General features: G+C 39.8%; 1 protein-coding gene and 1 long non-coding RNA gene across 10 annotated transcripts in view; one reads left to right on the forward strand and one right to left on the reverse strand.

Annotated features, from left to right (window-relative positions):
* Positions 1 to 644: 644 nt before the first annotated feature.
* Positions 645 to 1884, reverse strand: LOC146444657 (uncharacterized). Its single transcript, XR_014851694.1, has 2 exons — positions 1336 to 1884; positions 645 to 884 (listed from the first exon to the last, which is right to left on the reverse strand). It is a non-coding gene; the product is annotated as an uncharacterized LOC146444657 (long non-coding RNA).
* Positions 1885 to 2230: 346 nt separating this feature from the next.
* Positions 2231 to 24857, forward strand: part of PCDH9 (protocadherin 9) — a 674926-nt gene continuing 652299 nt past the window's right edge. For 7 of the 9 annotated variants that reach the window (XM_085058635.1, XM_085058627.1, XM_085058644.1 and 4 more), the window contains exons 1-2: positions 2324 to 2872; positions 4083 to 7252. In XM_085058635.1, coding sequence (XP_084914761.1) covers positions 4217 to 7252 — 3036 coding nt within the window. In that variant the 5' untranslated portion in view covers positions 2324 to 2872; positions 4083 to 4216. Of the gene's footprint in view, positions 2280 to 2323; positions 2873 to 3440; positions 3515 to 4082; positions 7253 to 24857 lie in introns of those variants that run through there. The other 2 variants (XM_085058609.1, XM_085058617.1) reach the window with 2 other exon arrangements.

A 24857-nucleotide genomic window follows, 5' to 3' on the forward strand; every position in this document is an offset into this window, starting at 1 on the left:
CATGAGAAGAGCTCATTTATGAGCATGTGCTAATGGTTTCTGACTACAAGTTTAAGTCATCCCTGAGCAAACAGAAAACTATTCAGCTTAGCAATAAAGTTAAATAATTATTACCAAGCTATGTGATGTGACTACAATGTGACATTGAAATTACTATGGTGTGATTAGAATAAAAATGTTATATGCCTGTGATGTTACTAGAATGAGGCTATAAAACGTCTGTGATGCCATACTGCTGTGATATGACTAGTGTCAGGAAAAATGTGTGCATTATTAATGCATACATAAACATGCCGTATTTCAGAAGCAGTCTGCATTACACAGAATGCTAGCAGTTCTAATTATCTCCTTTATTAATGGCTGTTCGGCTTTGTATTTTAAAAGACAAAAGATCTGCATACTTAATTCATTCACAGAATTCTTTTTCTAAGTGGTTTGGCAATAAGGTTGCTCCTTCATGTCACTTGCTTGACTTTCAATGCTAGGGCTCTAGCCATCCTTCCTGTGTTACATAATGAACATTTTTCTTTAACTATTATTAGATCCAGTTCCGTTTTCTAATGTTACTTGATACCATCAAAACTGGGATCAATTTTTTTTGTGTGTGTATCTGTAACAAGAGTATTTTGGACACAACTAAAAAGCACAGCAAAACTGAGAGCATTTAATCTTTACGCATCATGGGATTACAGGATGTGCAATGTTCACATACAGTGTCTGCATCCATATGACTTGCAAGGATATGTACATTTATCAGTATGTAGCACACAATCCCAAGCTATGCAAATTGCTGACCTCTGAGAGATACAAGCAGCTTCCACCATTTGTTAACAGTGCATCCTATGTGCAGACACATACGGGAGTCTGAGGGTAGGAGCCTGCATCTGAAAATGTAAAATCTTCAAGGTAGAACTCCGATCTTTACCTCACCAAAGCTATCAACTGAAAGTGTGCAAATGAGATAGCACCACATGCAGAAAAAGGCAAATGCTGATGTTATCTTTGGTTTTTTCTGTGTATATACATTTGAAAGGCTTAACCAGAACCAGCAGCCAGCATGGCCACGTACCTGGGCATACTAAATTGGATAGGTTCTGTGATATGGCTTGTAAATTCAAGCTGAGAAAAGCTAGCAATAAAAGCACAGTCAAATGAAGGTTCATTCATGCTTCAGAAAACGTTGAAAAAGGCACTACATATAATGCACTATAGATAATGCATTATAATCATCTTCTTGTCACACTTTTGAGGTCACTCATATCGTAATACATTGGCATTTTATTACAGCGTCTTCCAGGCATGTGATGCTTCTTTGTGGCTAGCTGGATAATTTACCTGTGTCATTTATGGGGAAGGCGAAACGATCACTTTTATTATTTATCAAACCACAGAGAGGAGGAATCTTTTCCAGTTCAATGTTTAAGCAGACAAAACCCAAACCAGCAGAGTAGCTCTCTCCCTCCCTTGGCGCGTGTCTCGGCCGACCCTTCGGGAAAGGGAAGGAGAAAGGTGTGCAGGCGTAAATGGGAGCCGAGACAGGGCTGGAGTCAGAGCAGCCTGAATTATAGATGAAAGGGCATGTATTAAATATAAGGCCGAACCGGGCGAAGGCGGGCCGGGGCAGGCGCTTGCCTCCGAACCTGCGCGGCGCCGGGCGGCGGCCCCGCGGCCACCGTTCTGCTCCGCTCCGCGCCGCGCCGGGCCCGACTCGCACCGCGGGCGGCCGCGCTGCACCGCGCAAGCGACACCGAGCGCGCACTGGGGCATACCCCGTCGCCCCAAAATTCCCCAAACCACACCATCAACCCAAACCCACACCGACCCCTTATTTTTCGAATTACCCCTCAGCTACGCGCAAACCCGACGATGCTTTTGGCCCCCTCCGCGCCCCCGACCGCGGAGCGCCCGCCGCGACCCCCGCGCGTCTCCGCCGCGCTCCTCCCGCGGATCGCCCCGCTCCCGCTCCCGCTCCCGCTCCCGCTCCCGCTCCCGCTCCCGCTCCCGCTCCCGCCGCGTCCCCGCGTCCCCTCGCCCAGCCGGTCCCCTCCGCGCTGCGCGCAGCCCCCGCGCCGCCCTGCCGGCCGCCCGGCCGGGCCGGGGAGCGACGTGCCCAGCGGCCAATGCCGGGGCCGCGCTCCGCCATCCACCGCCCCCGCCGGCGCGGGCCAATGCGGTGAGGCGGGAGGGGTGGCCTCGCTCCGCTCCCACCCTCCCTCTGGGCTTATTGAGAGTTATATCAAGAATTTCAGTTCAGAGAGAGAGAGGGAGAAGGAGAGAGCGTATGTGAGGGAGAGAGGCTGGGAGGGAGGGAGGGAAGGAGGGAGGGAGGAGGGAAAGCGCCGCCGCTTCCTCCCGTCACTAAAGCAATAACCTATTAGGATTTTTTTTTTAATTTTTTTTTTTAATTTTTTTTTTTTTGGGCAACTGTCACCCCAGAGCTAAAGAGGGAGAAGCACCGCCAGACCAACTCTTGCCATTTCCAGTCAGAAGTTGCAGACTTCATGTAGCTGCCTTGCTCTGCCGAGAGAGGGATGGGAATGGTGTGCAGTGCAGAGTGGAAAATACCCCCGCTCTAAGAAGTGCACCGGATTTTTCTCTTGCTGTTTGTTTGGGTTGTTGCGTGCACGTTAGACACCCAAAGGATCGCCGCTTCATAGGAATGAAACGTGGAGAGGATGACTAACGACAGAACTGTGAATTTGTTCCCCGGAGTTGCTAATTTGCCACCCCGAAGCAACACATATCTCGAGGAGGAAGCGTTTGGCTGCTGCTGATTTCTCCAAAACTGGTGGTTTACCAGATGCATTGTGCTGTATCTGCTGGAACAGATCATTGCTTAGCTGCAGCAGATCGTCAAAGGTAGACAACTAACGTAAGTGCAAAGTTACCCTTACACTGGGATGCATTTCCTTTAAAGAAAAAAAAATTAAAAAGCCAACACGCAGTATATTTATCTAGGGAAAGAATCAGTGTTTGGGATTCAGTTGCTGTTGGTGGGAAAGGCTCACCTACTCGCTGTCTCTGCATCCCTACCTGCATTACTCTGCTGGAAGTAATCACAGGCATCAGTTACCGTGCAGCTTAATGCAGATAAGGTTAGTGCTTAGGGCTGCCTAGTTCCGTCAAACTGTAGGTGCTGGCAGCCTTGCACCCCGATAATTCCCGGTTAGCAGTGCATGCAAACAGAAGTCTGTCAGTCGCTTTCCTTTTTCTTTTTTTTTTCCACCTGCATTATTAGTCTGCAGTATTTATATGTGGCAGCTGCTAATACCATCCTGAAGGGAGATCAGTGTCAACGGGGAAAGGCTGCACCTTTTTTTCCTCCTCATGTCATCAGAAAATGTATATTCTCCCCCATCTGTAAACATGCTTCCTTGCTTCTAAGTTACATTTGGAATTTCCAGCCTCCTGATTTAGACTGTGTTTAAAAACAAATAAAGTTTTAGGTTATTAAACAGAAGGAGAAGTATCCAACATCTGGAGAAGAAACATTGAGCTGAGAGTGTAAGAAACTGTAAGTCCTGTTATTGTCTCATCAGTTAACAGGGATGTGAAGTAGCCAGTGACGACTGCTGCAGCAGCAGCATGTCCGGGTGGTTATTTCCCAGTACGATAGCTATAGAGGGGCATGCAAGGCACAGCGAGCAGAGACAAATCTGGTTAGCAAGAGCTAAAAAATATCTATGGAAGCAAACAGCAAATTACATTTGGCAGCTGACATAGCAGTTAGAATCCAGAAGTAGTCCGGGAAGGTTTTTCACTTGCACCAAATGTCTGGGTGGAGGAGGGTAGAGGGGGAATGCTCGTTACGGATTACACGGTGTACCAAGAAATTATTCAGAAAGTACGTGTCAAAACAGTAGCTACCCTTAATCCTGCAAGTAGTTATTTTCATTCGCTCTCTGTGCAAATACAGCCGATGGGATATTGGTGCATTTGTCCGGAGGGCTTGCTTGTAAAAGGGAGCTGTAGGAAAATGTACTGCTGGAAGCATGCATTGCAAAAACAAGTAGTAGTTGGAGATTGTGGATTTATCATGCCTAAAAAAACAATAATGCTGTTCTGTGTGGTTGTGTTGACAGTGATGTCTCCAAATAAGAAATGAGATGTAATGCATCCTGCAGTCCATGCATGCCTCCTCTTGCAAATCGCGCATCATTCCTCTCTGGAAACCTTTAAGTCCTAAAATCCGTGAAAAGAGAATAAAAACATTATCATGGACCTGAGGGATTTTTACCTGTTGGCCGCTTTGATTGCCTGTTTAAGGCTGGATTCTGCTATAGCTCAAGAACTTATTTACACTATTAGAGAGGAGCTGCCTGAAAACGTACCCATAGGGAACATACCAAAGGACCTGAACATTTCTCATATCAATGCTGCCACAGGGACCAGTGCCAGCCTTGTCTACAGACTGGTGTCTAAAGCAGGGGACGCGCCTCTGGTCAAAGTGTCCAGTAACACGGGGGAAATCTTTACAACATCTAACAGAATAGACAGAGAAAAACTATGTGCTGGAGCTTCCTATGCAGAAGAAAATGAGTGTTTCTTTGAACTTGAAGTGGTGATTCTCCCCAATGACTTTTTTAGGCTGATCAAAATAAAAATCATTGTAAAGGATACTAATGACAATGCACCTATGTTTCCATCCCCTGTCATCAATATCTCCATCCCAGAAAACACTCTGATCAACAGTCGCTTTCCAATCCCATCAGCAACAGATCCTGACACAGGTTTCAATGGTGTGCAGCACTATGAGTTGTTGAACGGGCAGAGTGTCTTTGGACTGGATATTGTAGAAACTCCAGAAGGGGAGAAATGGCCTCAGCTGATTGTGCAGCAGAACTTGGACAGAGAGCAAAAGGACACCTATGTGATGAAAATCAAAGTGGAGGATGGAGGTACCCCCCAGAAATCCAGCACAGCTATCCTGCAAGTCACAGTAAGTGATGTCAATGATAACAGGCCAGTGTTTAAAGAGAGTCAAGTAGAGGTCCATATACCAGAGAATGCCCCTGTAGGCACCTCTGTAATTCAGCTTCATGCTACAGATGCTGATATAGGAAGCAATGCAGAAATCAGATATATTTTTGGTGCCCAAGTTGCCCCTGCAACCAAAAGATTTTTTGCTTTAAACAACACCACAGGGCTGATAACAGTTCAGAGGTCCTTAGATCGAGAAGAGACTGCTATTCACAAAGTGACAGTGCTGGCTAGTGATGGTAGCTCTACACCAGCCCGGGCAACTGTCACCATCAATGTCACTGATGTAAATGATAACCCTCCTAACATAGACCTCAGGTACATAATAAGTCCCATCAATGGCACAGTGTACTTATCTGAGAAAGATCCCATCAATACAAAGATTGCCCTAATTACAGTTTCAGATAAGGACACTGATGTGAATGGCAAAGTGATCTGTTTCATTGAGAGAGAAGTCCCCTTCCACTTGAAAGCAGTTTACGACAACCAGTACTTGTTAGAGACCTCTTCCTTGTTGGACTATGAGGGCACCAAAGAATTCAGCTTTAAAATTGTGGCTTCTGATTCTGGCAAGCCCAGTTTGAACCAGACTGCCCTGGTAAGAGTTAAGCTAGAGGATGAAAATGACAACCCTCCGATTTTCAGCCAGCCTGTAATTGAGCTGTCAGTTTCTGAAAACAACCGGCGTGGTCTATACTTAACAACTATTAGTGCCACAGATGAAGACAGTGGGAAAAATGCAGACATTGTTTATCAGCTTGGTCCTAATGCCTCCTTTTTCGATCTGGATCGAAAGACAGGAGTTTTGACAGCCTCCAGAGTTTTTGACAGAGAAGAGCAGGAGCGTTTCATTTTCACTGTTACAGCCCGAGACAACGGCACCCCTCCTTTGCAGAGTCAAGCAGCTGTAATTGTTACTGTGTTGGACGAAAATGACAACAGTCCCAAGTTTACTCATAATCATTTCCAGTTTTTTGTATCAGAGAACTTACCAAAGTATAGCACCGTGGGGGTGATCACAGTGACCGATGCAGATGCCGGGGAAAATAAAGCAGTGACCCTTTCCATCCTGAATGACAATGAAAACTTTGTGCTGGATCCATACTCTGGAGTTATAAAGTCCAATGTTTCTTTTGATCGAGAGCAGCAGAGCTCTTACACCTTTGATGTTAAGGCAGTGGATGGAGGGCAACCTCCTCGCTCTTCTACAGCGAAAGTAACCATAAACGTGATGGATGTTAACGATAACAGTCCTGTTGTCATCTACCCACCTTCTAATACTTCTTTTAAGCTGGTGCCACTCTCAGCAATTCCAGGATCAGTGGTCGCCGAAGTCTTTGCTGTGGATATAGACACGGGCATGAATGCTGAGCTGAAGTACACGATTGTAAGCGGCAATAACAAGGGTTTGTTTCGGATTGATCCAGTGACAGGTAATATCACTCTGGAAGAAAAACCAACTCCTAATGACGTGGGGCTGCATCGCTTAGTTGTCAACATAAGTGATTTGGGTTATCCCAAATCCCTGCATACTCTTGTGCTTGTATTTTTATATGTAAATGATACTGCTGGAAATGCCTCATACATTTATGACTTGATACGCAGGACTATGGAAACACCTTTGGATCGGAACATAGGGGACAGTAGCCAACCCTACCAAAATGAGGACTATCTCACGATCATGATCGCCATTGTGGCAGGTGCCATGGTTGTCATAGTGGTGATATTTGTCACAGTTCTTGTTCGCTGTCGACATGCATCCAGATTCAAAGCTGCCCAGAGGAGCAAGCAAGGTGCTGAGTGGATGTCTCCCAATCAGGAGAACAAGCAAAACAAGAAAAAGAAAAGGAAGAAAAGGAAATCTCCAAAGAGCTCCCTTTTGAACTTTGTGACCATTGAGGAGTCCAAACCTGATGATGCAGTTCATGAACCTATCAACGGGACAATAAGCCTTCCAGCAGAGTTGGAGGAGCAAAGTATAGGAAGATTTGATTGGGGCACAGCACCACCAACAACCTTTAAGCCTAACAGTCCTGATCTTGCCAAGCATTACAAATCTGCCTCTCCGCAGTCTGCTTTTCATCTCAAACCTGACACTCCAGTTTCCGTGAAAAAGCACCATGTGATTCAGGAACTCCCGTTGGACAACACCTTTGTTGGTGGTTGTGACACCCTTTCCAAACGCTCTTCCACTAGTTCAGATCACTTCAGTGCCTCAGAGTGCAGTTCCCAAGGAGGCTTCAAGACAAAGGGCCCCTTACACACCAGACAGGTAAACGAGCACTTTTACTGGTCTATAAGTACTGCATACAAGTGCCCGATCAACCAGTATTAAAAGTGCCACTGTGTTGTGGGTTGTTTTTTTTATTTTGTTGTTGTTTGTTTCATTCTAATTTAATTTAGTTAACACTATGGGGGGAACAAAAAAAAAACAAACCAAACTGAACGCCAAAACAAGAACAAACAGACAAACAAAAACTTTGACCCCTTTATCATTTACCTGGGGCCTAACCATGCATTTGCAAAATGCCTCTGATACTTTGGGTTTTGAAGAGCACTGATTGTTAGAGGACTGCTATGCCTCCGTGCACGTGCACATAGATGTGCATAAACACAACTGAAAAAAAAGACTTTTTTTTTTTTCTCCCCAGTATTTAACTGTCCAAATGTAAAAGTTATTGGAGAACTGTTTCCTTATGTGCTAAATCTCAGTCAGAAATTTGACTGTTTCAAGACTGAAGGGATATGTACATTGTTTCAAATTTCAAAGTGAGTTGGCTTGAATTTCTTTTCCAGTTCAAGCTGATTTGGAACCTCTCTAAGTTAGTGTTACTAAAAGGGTTAATTTTTTTCCCTAACGAAGACAGCCAAATTTCCAAGCTACTGCATCAGTGAAGCACGTGGTTTATTGGTAGGATATAACTAAGCCATACGTAAGTCTTCCTCTTGTTTGAGTTCAACATGAATTTGTTGTAATAGATGAAAGTTGGTATCGCATAGACAGTTTGCTGTGTATTTTAAAAAATGGCCAAAGCATACTTTTGAAAGGAATGCGTTCTCTGAATACATCTGAATTATGCAGGAAAAAGAAAAGAAAAAAAAAAAAAAAAAGTCAGTCCATTGTAAATATTTTCTCATCTTAGTAATGCATAAGTGATCTGACATAGCTCATTTTAAACTGTGAAACACGCCATATGAAGAGGGATTAGGAGGCTGAGAGACTCATATTTCAACCAAATCCAGCATTAGGGTTTTTTTTTTTTTCCTTAGCTCTAATAATTCCTTGCTAATAAAGATTTAAACGCGGTGCTGTCTTAATTTATTTTCCGGGCGCTCGTCTGCGGGCGCCGCGGGAGCGCGCGCGCGCGCGGCCCGTAGATGGCGCCAAGGCACCGCGCGGCGCGCGCTGGCCCCGCGCCAGCCCTGCGGAGGCTGAGGGAGCTGAGGGAGCTGCGGGCCGGGGGCGGGGAGCGCGGGCGGGGAGCGCCGGGCCGGGCGGCCTGCCGGCATGCCGGCGCTCCAAAGAGCCTCTGGTTAAGCGTGCGGCTTCGCGGGGAGGCTTCCTCGGTGCTCCGCCGGCCGCGGAGGCTCGGCCGGTGCTGGGAGTCGAGTCCGTGCTCCTTGCGGGCGCTGCACCCTCCGAGTGATAGCGATTTGTGTGAATTTATTAGGGATGTGGATCCTAGGGAACCGAGTGAGACACATTTAGGCTTGTCTTCGCGAAAAGATTTTGACAGTCGCCAAGTTTAGGATAAAGTCATCCTCTTGCTGTTGCATTAGCCTTATCTGAGATGAATGTGCCGCTCCCAGAACTGAGTCTTGACTTTGGGTGTCTGTAAGGTGTCACACTAACGAGATGCTAAGAATAAAACGAGCACTTTGGAGGCAGTTCTGCTACAGTAACTGCTCTGAAACAACTCCTTCGTACAACGAGACAGAGAAAACACCACAGAAGAATCTCACAAACCCTTAGTCTCTCTAAGGGACTTTAAAGAAGGGTATACTCCCCAAGCCATCTCACAGCATCGTGCCCATAATGTCAGGGTAAGTTAAAAAAGAATTGATTTAAACAACACCCAAGAAATTTATAGGAGAGCTCTGCATAATCTGTGCTTGTTCATCTGAAGTTTTCTCCTCAGTTTTGATTGCAAAATGTAATCCCTCCAAACCACACATTACTTTTCTGTTCTGAGATTATTTTAATTTAAACTTAAATTAGCTTTCCAAACTTTATTAGGGAACTCAGACTTAACTCCCTGTCCTATCTAGAGGCAGTTGGGATGCCCAGAATTTTTTACCTGACGGAATATGTAAGCTCTGCTTGGTGAAATTGAACATGAGGGGAAAAAATCTCCCACACCCAAACAAAAACAACTGGCAGTATTTTCAGAGTTACCTGTGTTCATTACATTAAATACACTGGTGTCCATTTAATAATACCTGTAATTAAAACTATATATGGACCTGATTCAAATTTCACTGAGGTCTCAGTGTATCTTTTTTGAAGTCAGCAAATACTCATGATTTGGATTGCTCCCTGTAAAACTGTATCATTATACATAAATGAAAATGCAATTCTTTCTTGGGTAGACAGCTACCTAAACTGAGTTTGTATGTTTTTAGTCTGTGGGGAATGAGATATTGTCTTTTTGGTTTATTCTCCCAGTGATGAGTGTTACCAGATGTAACCTCTTTATGCTTCCTTGTCAATTTTGGCTGGAGTAGTATAACCAGAAATGGTAGCAATCAACAACAATCTTCCTATTCTTCTGTATGAAATTCCTGAAATTAGGATGCAGCTTAGCTAATATTCATTAGCATAGGAGTGAAATACACTATCATAGGTCTTTTTTTTTCAGATTTGTGATAAAGCATGGCCTTTAAGCAAAGTATTCATATTTAAAAATTTTACTGAATAGTAGAATGTGCTAATGCCACAGCATCTGAAAAAAAAATTTTAAAATTCCTTTAGGAAGAGATACTTTGTTTTGTGCCATTGTACTGTTTCCTTCAGGTTTAACATAACTAATTTCTCTGCTTCTTAAGTTACCTATATATTCAGTAACTTGTCTTGGTGTGTTTTGTAAAGAGCATGGGAATTGTTGAGGAGGATGTTAAGATAGGGAAAGATGAAATATAGGGTAAATATATATCAAAGAAATACTAGCATCCTCCACCTTTACTTACAGTTTCTTTTAGTCCAAGGTAAACACACACACAGTGTGTCTTGCAGATAGATTAATATTAGGAAACAGCTGAGAACTAAGTCAGCACTTGGACTTCAGTCAAGCAAAATCCTGTTACTTTTGATGGGCATGTGGCCCTAGAAATCTGTTTGAACTGGGTCCTAAGTCAAAAAGCTTTTAGAATTAAAAAATATATTGTTCAGTAAAAAATTCTAAAGTTTTAGGGAGTTTGGGAGGGGGGACAGGGTGGTTTGTTTGGGTTTTTTTGTTGTTGGTTTTCTTGGGGGATTTTTTTGTGGGCAGTTTCTGTGCAATCATCAATAAATTTAGTGGAAGTTCTGTGGTTAAGTCTTTATACTTGACTTTGAATTGTACAGACTGATGTTTCACAAGTACCCAGTATGAAAACCAAAGCCTCCTTCAAGTGCCTATCTTGCAGTAAACCTGGTGGATGCTCTGAAAAGAGCATTTTTGAATACTTGAACTTGGGATTGTTCTAAATGCTAATTCGCGTAATTAGGAATATGGAAAGGATGTTGCACACCACCAGCTTATATAGCTACGCTTCCAAAATCAGTGTTATGACTCATAAAGAATACTGAAATCTATGCAGGCTTCTCAATCAGTGTTCTTTTCAGTATTTGATTGAACTTTAAAATGCGCTTCAAATTAGTAAGTCATTACACCAAACAGCTACATAGAAATACAGCAGAAGACGACATGTTGTATTCTTCTATGTGAAAGACCTCTTTTGAAAAGCAAATAAACAGACAAAAACTCCTACTCAATGTCATTAGATTAACAATAGATTAAATAATAAAAGAAATTAGGGCCAATTTACTGTGGTTATCCCAATTTTAAATTATAACAACTTCATTTAATCAGATTTAAAGCACAGCAGTGACAAATAACACAGGTTTAAAAGTATATATCAGTATAGGTTATGGGCAAAACCTTCAGTCTTCATTCCTAATCAAAATGTATTTAGGCATGTGCTTAACTTTCATTTAATGTGGTAGGACTGAAGCAGATCCTTAGAGTCCAAGTCACTTGAGATGTCTTCAAGAAAGAGTTGTAAGCACACTTCAAGCACTTTTCTGAATCAAGATAATAATTTAGAAATTTTGAAAATGTGCACAGTTGTGGTAGATTCAGGAAAGCTGAATAGATGTCAACATTGTCCTTGTATTTCTGTGCTCTAGTGACAGAAATTAAGGATTTGGGGCTTGAATGACACATTAGATACATTCCATACTAAAGTATATTTTTAATCTTAAAGTCAATAGCATAAGCTCTGTGGAGGTTGCTTTATTCCTTTTTCAGTCAATGGACTTCTTGCCTGATCAAGGAGCAAGTAGCCAGGCTCCTGCTGATCAATGCACATCACTTAAGCTTTATGTGGCAAATGTAATTGATGTTATCTTGCTCTGGAGCGTTTAAATTTATAAGTTTGGAGTTTATGTAAGAGAAAAGAAAAGCTGAAAACATTAATGACTCTTAATTTGATACGCTGAGAGTGGCAATTTCAAGGTGCATAAGTTGATGGAAATCTGCATTGGAACAGCAGTGCAGAGCTTACGTCACCTGCAAATATTAAAATTCTGTAACCATAGCATTCCACAATTCTGCGTGCAGTATTATTTTTAGTGGCCTTGTTTCATCACTTAGTATAAATAAAAAATACATACATTCTTTTGTATGCTTAATTTGGTTTATGTGTTAGCATGGATATTAGTCTTGGTTGAGGACTAGTCATCTGGAAAAAATGTGTCTGCATGTAAAATTCAGTTGTTTTCTGGTTCTGTATATTTATATATCTATACTAAAATATTAGAAATTGTGATAATGTACAGTGTATTTTTTCTATTGTTGTATAACTGAAAAATAGGTTAACAAATTTTGCTTGACTGTCTAAAGAAATTCAGCTTTGAGCTGAGACCAAGCATGGAAAATTTCAGCTGAAAAGAAGAATTTTTCAGAAAGTTAAGAGCATGTGAAAACTGGGGGTTATAATGGAAATCTGAACATAACCCTAAGCTATAATACCATTTTCAATAGTGACAGTAGACATGCTACACTAGAGTAGGGAACATTTTGTGTATACAGATCAGACAGTAAAAGGTTAGTAATCTTCATTTCTCTTTAAACATTTCCTGTGCAAAAGATTCTTATCAGAATCACTGGAGTCTCATCTGTCCGGAATATCCAAAGCCAAAGTTTCACATATGCTAAGAAATTTGTGCCACACACGTGAGTGAGAACTGGATCTTGAGAGTTTGAGGCTATTGGAATTTCATGATAATGTTCTTTTTTATATAGAAACAAGGGAGAATCTTTTTAGTTTCCATTTCAGATTTTCACTTCCAAAGAATCTCTTCTTCTAGCACAGCAAAACCATATCAGCCACACTTTATTGACAGCAATTTTATTGTAGCTAGAGGCTTACAGTAAGCTGTTTATTGCTGTTCCCTAACGCGGTTGACAGCAATTGGGGAATTAATTTTCTTGCCCCTGATGTGCTTTCTTGGGTATAAACAACAGATGTTAAAGATATGAAAACTGTGACCCATTTACATTCAGCAACTCTTTATGGGCACAGTCCACCTGTCTGAAGTGCAGGTTTCAAGTCCTGAGTAATTTTGCTTCATCAGTTCTAGGATTCTTACTTTTGCAATAGAATTGTTTATCTTCATAAATACTGTCCAGGGGCCAGATGCCTAATGCCTATGGATGGATCCTCATCTAGGCAATTTCTGTTCAAGAATAGCTGGGTTCAAGTTTAATTTCATTCAGGACATGCTGTATGTTCTTGCTCTACCATTTAATGGCATTGAACATATAGGATTTAACTGACAAAATAGACATATAGTTTTCTGAAAGATCTAACAGGGATTACAGGTGATACCAGGATTTTTGGTATCACTTCTTTCACAGAACATTGTGGTGGTCTGTAAAATCTATACTCATAATTTTCCTCAGTTGCTACTCAAGTACAGCCATCTCATGTACATTCTGTAATGTCCATGTCTTTGCTGAAGTAAAAAACATACATAGAATCATGTAATACTTTTTTCTTCTTTTGTTGCTTCTTTTTCTTTCCAGCCTGTGATGTGGGTGCTTAATCAGTTCATTTGTTATTTACATGAGATAACATTCCATTCAGTGGAAAGATTTCCCAGACTGTAGATAAGAGATGAATGGATGCTATCATATTTTACTGAAGTGGGGGGGGAGAGCATCTTTTGTTCGTTTCTACTGGCATCTTTTAGAAAGACTTTTGCTACATAAGGGGCTTTAGCATCTTACCTGAGATTTTAAGTGCTAGTCTAGACATGCATGTTAAGTGTTCCCTTATAATTAAAATACCATACAAAAAAAGTTCCTCCTAATGGGAGTTGCAATAATTTTCTTGTAATGGATTATTTTCTAGTGAGCTATAAACTCTCTCTTGAAGCAGAAATAGCTATTTCTGTCAGAAAACACCTTAAATTGTATATCGCTACTTTTTCATTGGCTATGAAATTGTGAAAATGTGAAATAAAAATATTAATTGTTTTGAATAGCAACATCATTGTAGCCATAAAAACCCTCATGTATATTATTCTTGAGACCACTGAGTTTCAGGAAAACATAAAGGCCACTACAATTTTGGTACAAAATTCATGTTGATCATGCTAAAATTATCTGGACTTTCAATCTTGGAATGATTCAGCCTTCATTCCCAATTTAATTTTCGAGTTTTGTGTATATTATGAATTATATGTGATAATACAGAGAAAGGTAGTTAAAAATCTGATTTGTAGTCATACTGGGATGTCTAAATCGTACCAGTCTCAAAATATTCTTTTATTCTTCTTTCTTTTGCAGCAAGTGAGTAGCAGGGGAGATTTGTTTTAAAGTCTTGGCATGGGTTGCCCTGCATCTTCTGTTGCACAGAGAGAAAATAGAGTCATTCAGCATTTGTCAGGATTTCTTGGTGTGTAGAATCTGTAGTTTCCTATGACCTGATGTTGTATCTTTGCCATTTCTTTTGTGAGATGTCCCACTGAACTTTTTGTGCACAAATATTAATATTATTACTTGAAAGTTGTTCTGGAAAATGCACCCTTCCTGTTACAAGAGAACTATAAAGAGGCTTTTTCTAGAGTAATGGTTCATCATTTGACGTTGAATCCAAGCTGTGGTAAATTTGCTGATTTATTCCATCTGCAGCTCTTTCTAATGTTAACTTCTTTATAAAAGCAATCAGATGATGTTGAGATAATAGTTCCAGAATCTAAAAAATATGTAAAATTAATCAGAAATGAAGTGAATTAAAAATAATTTTGTTTCAAGGTGAATTTGAAAAAATGGGAAGAATCAGCTGTCAGATTTTTCTTCCTTCCTTTGTTTCCTCCCCCAGGTTTCTAGAAAGGTTGAGTTTTAAAATAACAACCTCTTCCCGGTCCAGAAAATGAAATCGGATATTCTCACTGGCTGATAGCGGAAAGAGAATCGCTATTGATATTGATTTATAAAACACTTTGTAGCCTGAAACTGATATTCATTCATTCACTCTCATTTCTCCTGGTGAAATTGTCAGATACTTCATTTGTAATTCTGGAGGATGTTCTTAGTACCTCCTAGGCTTTCATGTGTTACTAGTAAGAAAACTCTGTGATTGGTTTTCGTAACCATTAAAAAGAGTTAAATATCTCTCTGTACAATATTTTTTATCCAATGAACTAATCTAGCTTATGCCTTATAAGGTAATGCAGCCTTTAAAGCACTGAAAAAGTCAAGAGGAAGACCATGCTTCTGTTGTGAATTGTGTTTACCATTCTTACAGCCCCTTGCTGATTGGTAGCCAGCAGCAGGAGCTCTTAAATGGCTAAGCCTGCTGGATGCAAATACCTGTCTCCTTCAAAACACATGAGGTTATGGAGACAATTGTGTTTGATGTAAAGGTTCTGTTGGATGCATAGGTTTCTATATATGACCTATGTAGCTGCACTGCTGAACTTCATGGTGAAATGCTTTTGACCCCTGAGGTCTATCATCTATGACCAGATTTTTTTGGAAGAAAATTTTCGCAAAAGTTTGTTTTACAAGAAGGGATCCAGGAGCTCCAGAAAAGGGTGCAGACTAATGAATTTTAAGAGAACACCTCCTTCTGTATAAAATAAGATGCACAGCCCAAAAGGGAGTGGTATTTAACTCCTGTTTTTAGTAGCTTTCCATTCAGTGAGATAGGTTTCGGGAATGCTGCTGTCGTTCCAGTCCCTCTTCTTGCAGTATGTAATGAATATAACTGAACATCATGGTTGCTTCAGGTACCCAACTTCTGATTGGGGAGTTAGCCTTATTTCTGTAAATGATGTTCACAGAAAGCATCATTTGTATAGCTGTCACCAGTACATTTAGCTGGTAGTGCCTGTGTACACAGTGCATTTTGCTTCTGTTGGCATTATGGTGGGATTCATCTTGTCTGACTTCTAATTGTATAACAAATCTAATCTGCCTCACTGGGTTCGTGATTTACTCCACCTTGAAGAAAATATGGTGCTTTAAGCTGGTTGCCAAAGCTAAGCAGCACAGTTTGGTGAGATGCATACCACATCCAGTGAAGAATATGATTCAGTGGGATCCATATTTTTCTCTTTCCCAGTGAAGAGCATTATCCAGTCCATATTTCTTACTGAAGTCGAGAGAAAGGTTTTAAGGTTATGTATATCTTTAAGTGAAGGTACTATTTGGATAGTGCATGTGGGCACAAAAATGTATGTGCACAGTTGCCTTTGGGAAAGTCTTCTTTAGATTATGACTCAAATTCAACAGCTTCCAAATCAGCAGAAAGAGTCTTACTGACTTTTTATTAAATTGTTATCTTTCTTATCAGCTTTCTATTTTAGTAAGAGGGCACAATAAAACATTTGTTATTTTGTTTTGGTGTTGTTCTGAGTATTTCTGTTTTTCCTCAGCACTGCATGTTCCTTGGTACCTTGTTCTGTGAATGTTAGTGCAGGCCATTCACATTATGGTGTAAAAATGTTTCTTTTACCTCTCTGGTAAAAGGTATGTGTCTATAGCAGTATGAATTTTCAGTCAGTTGTCAGATGGTTTCACTTTCAACATTGCAAAAATACAGGTCAAAATATCAGTGACATGCTCGTGTTACCACTAAGAGAATTTCAAATTGCCTTCAGTTTGTGACAACAGTTCCCTGAAACATGGATCCTGTTGAAGTCTGTGGCATCCAGAGCAGCAGGAGGTAGGCTGTGTACCAGTTGCAAAGCCCTAGTCATTTCCCATATTTTTAACAACTGCCAGATAAACAAACAAACAAACAAAAACAACAAAACCCCCAACCAAACAAAACCAAAAAATGAAACAAAACCCCTGAACTTAAATCTGCATCTGCTAAGCACAGCAAACCTTGCCTGTTGAAATTAAATCTCTCTCCTGTACAGGAGATGGACTTTGCTATTTGAGATTTCATCAGTTTCATTGCAGAAAGCTGTTACATCTGTCAAACATTTCAGTTTGAAATGAATGCCTGATTTTTTGCCTTTGTATGCTACAAGAGCACGAGGTTGTCAATCAACAGAAGTACAAAATGAGACAAGATAGGTGATCCTCTGCTGTGATTGGCATTTTGTTTTTATTTTAAAACATCTTTTTTCTTCCTCAAACTTAAAAATGGCAATATTCTTCTATAGTGGGGAAACAGATGAGAAATGTGGATATAGCAAAGGGAGGCCACCCATGGTTCACCCCAATCCTGTTTGTCTTGGCTTCTGATGTGCATTCTGTTGAGAGCACTGGTACAATCCAGGTGGACAACAGAGATGTAGGTGACTATCTGTATGAATTTTGTAAATGTCAATCCTGTGTGAATGAGATGAAAATATGAATTAGCCTTACACACACTTGATTTTGTTATTCTTTGTCCTCGTTATGGTATAAATGCATTACAACAATTACCCCGTGCAGCCCATAGTATTTAACCAGTAGGGCAGGACCACTTGTGGGTGGGCTGTGTAGGCTCCCTAACTGCCTCCAGGGAAAGGGGTGGTCCAGAACCTTCAGCAAGTAGTCTGAATCTTGTTAAAATTTCTGGGTTTTTGATCTGCTCCCCTGAGTGCAAATCAGAACTTCTGTTTCTTAGTATGATTATTCAAATTCCGGACTAAGAACTGGACAAAAGCTTAGGTGCTTTTTGAGAGGTTTGAGAAACTGATGCACTTCTCTGGTTCTGTGATGTGTCTATTGATAGCATCCCCACTGAACATCCCTGGATTTCATTATAACTCAGCTTTGCCCTCTTCTGTGCTTTAGCAGTTGATTAAGAAATATTCTAATCCGTCACAGAGTACCAAGAAGCTAATGGCTTGTGAAGTATTTTAGTCTTCAAGTTTCCACTGTAAATAATATGAAAAATAGTGTAATTTGACTGATGCTTAAATACATCTCCTTCTGTTATGAGATACTGTCTCTGTCCTTTCATGTTTCTCTTTTTAATCTCTTCTTTTATTCTCCAAGCACACTTATTTTTGTAAAACATATTTATGCGCATATTAGAAATCTGAGTTTTCCCCTCAAATAATAGTATCAGAGTGCAGAGTGGCACATTTTGTGTACAGTCTGTTGTAGTACACCCCACTCTTAACCACACATTGCTTGTGTCCACACAGACTTTTAATGAACCGACTTCTTTAACATTCAAAGATTTGAAGCATTTGGAAGGATATCTGGATAGCAGCATAATATGGGAAGCCATCCTGTATCTGTTGTAGTTAAAACAAGTAGACAAAATAATTATTTCATATATGTTTTACTTGATCACTTTTTTCCTTTTCTTTTTATAAGATCATTCATACTTTTCTTGTATATGGTATAATGCATCCACAATTTTCAATAGGAGTACTATCTCACAGACTTATGATAGAGAATTGATTCTGAAAAGAACAAAAAACGTTAATCACAAAGCAGAAGAGTGGAGATTGCAACTCAGTAACTGGATAGTGCTTCTTGAATTCAGTAATTTGAAAGGGAGATTGGGATGAGAGATGAAAACATTCATACATCTTTGCATTTCAAAACGGTTTAAAGATGACTGAACTTGTAGGAAAACTTATTCTTTAATAAGAAAGCTGGCAGTGCTGCTGTGATATACAGGTTGTCAGTGATCCTTGAGTCTACTTCTTCAAAGCAGTTTGCTGAACACTTTTCAGCAGAGTGGCTTCATGCAATGCCTGCTGAAGCTTTATAGGTGGTACAGATCACCTCCAGACAAAATGCTTCTTGTTGTCATCTATGATATTTATCGGTCATAAGTATGTCACCGAAGTAATTCCCAGTTTTAGGACTTTCATTCTTTGAATCAGTGGTAACCACATTAAAAAACGTTCTGCATTCACTGTCTCACACTTGATATTATTTAACATTTTCATGTCCTAGTGCTAAATAACAGCCTTAGTTGTATTCAGCATTGTGGAAGTTCATTTCAGTAAGCCTCTAGCTACTGAAAAGTGTTATGTCTTACATCCTGCTGTCCTCAGTAAAGATAGTTGGGGGTCAGGAGAGCTCTCTGCACTGTGTGCTCCTGCTTGCTACTGCTCATGACATTTGGCATCTGATAGGGACACTGTGATAGCACCTTCAATTAAAAGCCATAGGCAACAAGCATAACAAAGAGAATCTTTAAGACCGCTTAACATTATGCCATTGCCTCGACTTCAATAAAACCAGCATGAGAATAAATTGCCTATGTTAGCTTAATTGTGATCTTCACCTAAGCACTACCCAAGAGACCTTAGACCTAGCAGAAAACCCTAGTGGGATTATTGGGGGCTTTTTCTGAGATGGCTTAAATTTATCATATTTCTGTTAGAAAACACTGACACAGTTCTATTCTGGCTTTAAAGCCTTAAGCTTTTGCTGCCTGTTTTGGGTTTTCATTACTTTTATGTCTATACAGTTCCACAGGTAATGAAAACCCCCAAAAACCTGCATATCACTGCATGTAACACTGCTCTGCAACTATATACCACCTCATTAGATTTTTCAGTAGCAGAGATAAGCTAGCATTCTGTCATGAAATCTGAAATGCCACCACATCTCGCTGAAGCTTATAAGCCATGTCAGAGTAACTTTCACAAAGCGCATTAACTCTTGCAACAGAAGATTCAATCTTGTAAACACAAGGAAATCATATGGCTCTTTCTATTTGTGAAACCAATTTGTTTGACATTTTCTCCTGTAAATTTTGCTGCTTTTAGAATTATTTTGAAATACAAAGGGAGAAATTTCAGTTTTGTCTTCTTCTGCACAATGCAATTGGTTGAGGTAGACCTAATCTCATTTACATTTGGGCTGTGCTGTACACTCATTGCTCGTTAAACATGATGTGCCTTTGTCTCATTTTTGTTAAGATTCTATCTTCAGTGCAAAAAAAAAGTGTTTCATACAGAGATTGCTGTTGTGAGGTATCTGGCTAAATGTAAAATCCTTGTGGAGACAAGAAGCAGGTATTTTGTACCTTGATGTAGCTGGTCGAGGTCAGCCCAGAACAATACACTTGGGGTTGATCTCTACTGGCTATGTACCAGTAAAACTACAATACCTTATCATTAGCGGGATTTTATACTGCCTTACCTACTTCAGTGTGAAATCAAGCTGCACTATCTTGCAGTGAGGTGCCTTTGAGGATATGAATTATGTGTGTACTTACTCTAGGTCCTTTAACACTTCTAAAGTGATGCAAAGTGAGTCTGTCCTGCTGTCTGGCAAAACCATACAATTTGGTCCTATGGTTGAATTAAAGTCCTTGACTTTTGTATATAATACTGATAATATTAGCAGTGGTACCTCTAAGAGTTCCTGCCAGGCTTGCATCACCCTCTGGTATAATTCCAATGCATTTTCATACATCTTCAGCGTTGGTGTTACTGTTCTGCAAACTATGCTCAATTGCCAATGATTGCAGCTGCATACAATGGCTATAACTCAGTCAACCCCCCCAAGGTGGAGTAATATGAATCACCAAAATCAAACATTAATTCAGCACAGGCCATTACATCGTGATGGTGATGGTATAGATGTGCCTGTATTCAATTTTTACTAAAGTAAAACACAGTATTTTATAGGAAGCATGATCAGAATAAAACATTTCATCCATGGTCTACTCCATGTTGGCAATGAATGAGTAGACTAGGAAGAAATGCCAGCTCCTTTGCAAGTGAAGTAAGCAGTCCTGGGCATGAGTTGCTTTCTCAGAGTTCTTTTGTTCAGTAGCTTGGGTCTGCGTGCTCCTGAGAATGCACTTCTGAGTGTATGTCTTCCACCTTTTTTAAAGTTTCTCCTGAAACTGTCAGTAGGTTTGGGGTTTATATCTCTTAAAATGTTCCTTTGTGTTGTCTCATCTCTTTATTTTTGAACTAAACTCAATGACTTTTTTTTATATTTTCTACTTCTGATTTTTGTAGGTAATTTGCTTGCCTCATATACTGCACAGCTGTTCCACTCAGCCTCTCTTTTCAGTATACTTCTATTAGTATTATTTTCCCCCACCAAACTACCTACAAGACCACATATTTGATACAGCCAGTAGTTACTCAGTGTGAGACATTTCCCATTCACATGTGATACCTGCTGGCTGCTGCTTCCAATTATGCCATATGCTGGAAAGCTGAGCTGTTGAAGTATTGGAGTCAATGTTATAATCAAACTAGTTAAGAAGTAGCAGTGTGTCTCATAAAGGGTTCTGGACAATGTCTGATTTCTGCCATAAGCAAAATACTGACAAGTCTTGCTTTGTTTTGCTGCTTTTTCAGGTGGCAGAGAGCTAGACATACATTCATTATATTGTAAAATCATAACCTTCGAGATCTTGCTGAATCTGCCCTACAGCTATTTATCACATGATTGCAGGGAATGAAAATAACATTCTTCCTTCTACTAGGAATATGTTGCTAACCTTGGGGCAAGACAGTGCATAATTTTATGTGTGCCTAGTCTTGCTGTTATATATAGACTATTTTGAGATGAATCAGTATTATCATTTCCCAGAATTTAGCACTAGTGCTTTAGCAGAGCCAAAGAGGTTTCATATACTTAGGCTCTTGGCTGCAATAGTAACCAGGGATCTCAAGTTTGAGTCACATTTATATTAATGCCTTTTTATAGTCATGGACAAAGGCCAAAAATTTGCTAATATCATTTGCTCCCAAGTTAATTTTTTTTTTAGGTGAGGGCTGCATGTAGTGGTCTATAAGTAAAGGCTATCTGAACCCAATTCTTATTGCATATCCATTTATTTCATATTTGTGAAATTACAGCTGTTTCCCTGATGGTTTTACTTGTAATCAACAGTTGAATCTGTCTCCTCATGTTTGTGCAATAATCCCTCCTTCTTCCTCCCACAAACAGGCTGAAGGAGGCTCAAAGATCTCTTAAGACTTTTTCTTTCCTGTGGCACCTGTCCTTGTCTTGCAGCTTCTTGAGAAATATCTGGGTTTAAACAAGAAGCATTAATTCACTTTAAATAGCAAGAATTACAGAATCTGAAGCTCAGTCCCTTTTCACAATTACCACTTTAACCTCTGAGCTGCCAATCTGATGCTTTTATAAGCATAGCTCTACTATAGCTCTGTACCAGATAAGGAGCTCTGACTTCCTGCGTTACTGTATTTGCAGGGTGACCTGCAGGGAGCAGTTTCAAGCACACTGAAATAATTTCTCATCGTACTGCATAGACATTGTCATGGCCCCTTATTGAGCTGCTTATGCATATAGACAACATCTTTTAGTATTGTCTAAAGATAAACATTTCTGGTTTAAAATTTCCAAGCTATGTAAATTGACTTTCAGGTTTTAGTATCATGACACTTTAACATCTTAAGAACAGCAAGAGGGCATGAAATTAACAGAAAAAGATTGAGGTGGATGCTGATGAAAACAGTTGAGTGGGCAAATCAGACTACATCCACTGTTTTAAGGAATTAAATCCTTCTGAGTGTAGTTGTTACAATAGTCTGTGCCCCTAACAGGAACTTGTACAGTTATAAAATAGATGTTATTTTCTAATCACGGGGGACAAAATAATCACATTTCTAGTCCATGGGTCTGCGATATTTTTAAGTAGTTTAACACAATGGTAAAATGCCTTATAGTTAATCCAAACCCACTGGAGCTTCAGATTATGCTGTTCCAGCTTGCTGTGTGAATTTTCTTCAGGGGATTCCTAGTTGATTAAAGCTTGATAAAAACCGACATCAGGAAGGGAGAAGTTTGTTTTTATTCTCTTCTGTATTGAGTTAGCTGTCCCAAAATATAGGTATAAAACAGCAGTCCACTTTTTTCAGACTTAGCTGAGGCAAACATAACAATTTTAAATTCTGCAGAACATACTTGGGCAAAGAGCCCATTTATTTTATTGAGAATTTTGCCTGATTAAGAACTGTTTCCCCCTTATCTCTGAGTTCTTGGACAAACTGTGTTGACTCTGATCCAGTAAAGTAGAGCAAGCTTCTTAATCTGGCACATTAAATAAAAGCTCAGCTGGGGAAGGAATGCAGTATTTTGTCTTTGCATTTCAATTGAGTCGAAACTTCTTATTTTAAGCTTAGACTGTGAGAATGATCTTCAAGCAATGTATCATCATACACAAAGTCGGGTGATAGATGCTTGGAATGGATACAAGTGTATGATGAGGCACATCTTTCCTGTTAATAAAAACAAAAATAAATCATTACAGCGTTCAGACTTCCTTATTCAGTTCTGTCAAGTAATTCTGTTTTGACTTCAGCACTCCTGCTGTTTTGAGTCATGGACCTTTCTTTTAACACAGACAGGGTATTATCCTAATCTGCATGCTGGGAAAAAGTCCAGTTGAGAGTAGCTGAAAATCTAAAAGAAGTTTCACTGTTGACCACATCAGTTTTGAACCACAATTCCTGATACAGGAAAGCTTGCTACTTCTAGAGTTGTGGAGGGGGTCTTGCATCTCTTTCTCAAAACTTTTTTTCTCTCATTTTGCTTCCTTTTCTCTGGGAAAATTGCTCATATTTCTGTCAGTGTCATAATGAAAAGAGTTACACTTTTTATTTCTAAAAGAAATAATCATTTTTTTTCACTTATGCTGAGACTTCAAGCTCTGCCAAAAATCTGAATAGAAATCACCAACTGTTCTGTAATTCTTTAAGCAATTACCATTGAATACACACACTGTGGTTCAAAATGCAGTAAATATGTAAAACTTCAGCAAGAAAAGTCTAACACAAATCATAAACAAGTAACTGATGCAAGTACTAGCATACTTTTTTAAAATTTTAATACATATAAATTATGAAACATAAATACACTGTCAATAATCCCATGAGTGATTTAGTTTATCGTTTTATCACACATTGAATGAGGAGAGGCTGCATGTTCACTGAATGCTTGTAAGCTAATTTATCTCACAGGAGTACTGACAATAGTCAGTTTAATATACAGAAGCACTTGTTAAGAAGCTTACCAAAACAATATGGTAGGTTTAGACTAAAATCATACCAGAAGGTCCATCCTTCAGTTCTCTGAATCATAAGAAGAAACAGATTGCTTCAAACGGAAGACGAGAAACAACGTAATCTAACCAATCTGCACTTTGGCAGAGTCAGCATAGGATGGCTGAGGTTTCTTGCTCTTAATGAACTGACGTAGTTATTTGACACAATACTGAAGAAGTGACCATTTTAATTGAGAATATATTTTCCTGAAAAGCAAAAGTCTCTGTAGGTTCAGATGGGCCTTTATTGGTGGGTAGTTACATAATACCCCTCAGGGTCAACCAGCAGGGTGAACCAGCTGATGGCATCAGCCCTCACTTGGGAACTGCAGTATTTAAGAGAGCACTGGGAAAAAATAGGTACCTGCATCCTTGACAGTTTTTATTGCTTCCCCTGAAGCCTTCTGTCCATGATTTTTCTTGAACTTTGAAGTCCATGAAGTTTTTATTCTGGGGCTTGGGAACAGTCACTTTTTAGAAATCTATTGATTGAAATTTTGTGACCCCTGCTTTTTTTTTGCTGATGCTGGAGGCTTAGCTTTTCCGCTTCTTTGAGGCACTTTGGCTTTTCTTCCTATTTTCTTCCTACCTAACCAAATGTAGTAACGGTATTCTTACTTTTCTCTCTTACCCTGACTGCAGGCTTTACTTTTTTTCACCTTTGCATTACTTCACAGGAGAATGAGCAAAAACTCGCTTGGAAGAACCATTATCTGTTATGAAGTGAATTGTACATCTGTTGCATGTTACTGGCTTGTGCTGTTTTATCAACAGTTACGATTAACTTTGTAGGCTTAACTAGCATATTTGGTTTTGGAATTTTAAACTATAAAGATTTCCTGTTCCCTAAGCCAATGCATTTAATTCTGTATAAAGGACAGCGCCTTCAAACAGAAAAGGCAAAAGTACTTATATGAGATACAATGTTGCATAGCTCCTGAAAAATAATTTTTTTTAATTATTTATAGAGTTATACATAGAAGTATATATATATAGTCTATATAATTTTAAGTGTTTCAGAATACAGAAATAGCATTCTTGCTATTTCAGTAAAGTGTAAACTGAGTCATGGAGAAATAACCTCTAAAAGGTGACATTCTTTTCAAAGTGAATGGTAGAACACAGATTAAAAACTATGTATGTCATATGCAGTAGCACTTACA

This window comes from Lichenostomus cassidix, chromosome 1 (genome assembly GCF_008360975.1).
Source record: "Lichenostomus cassidix isolate B80296 chromosome 1, HeHo_3.0, whole genome shotgun sequence".
Lineage (NCBI taxonomy): Eukaryota > Metazoa > Chordata > Aves > Passeriformes > Meliphagidae > Lichenostomus > Lichenostomus cassidix.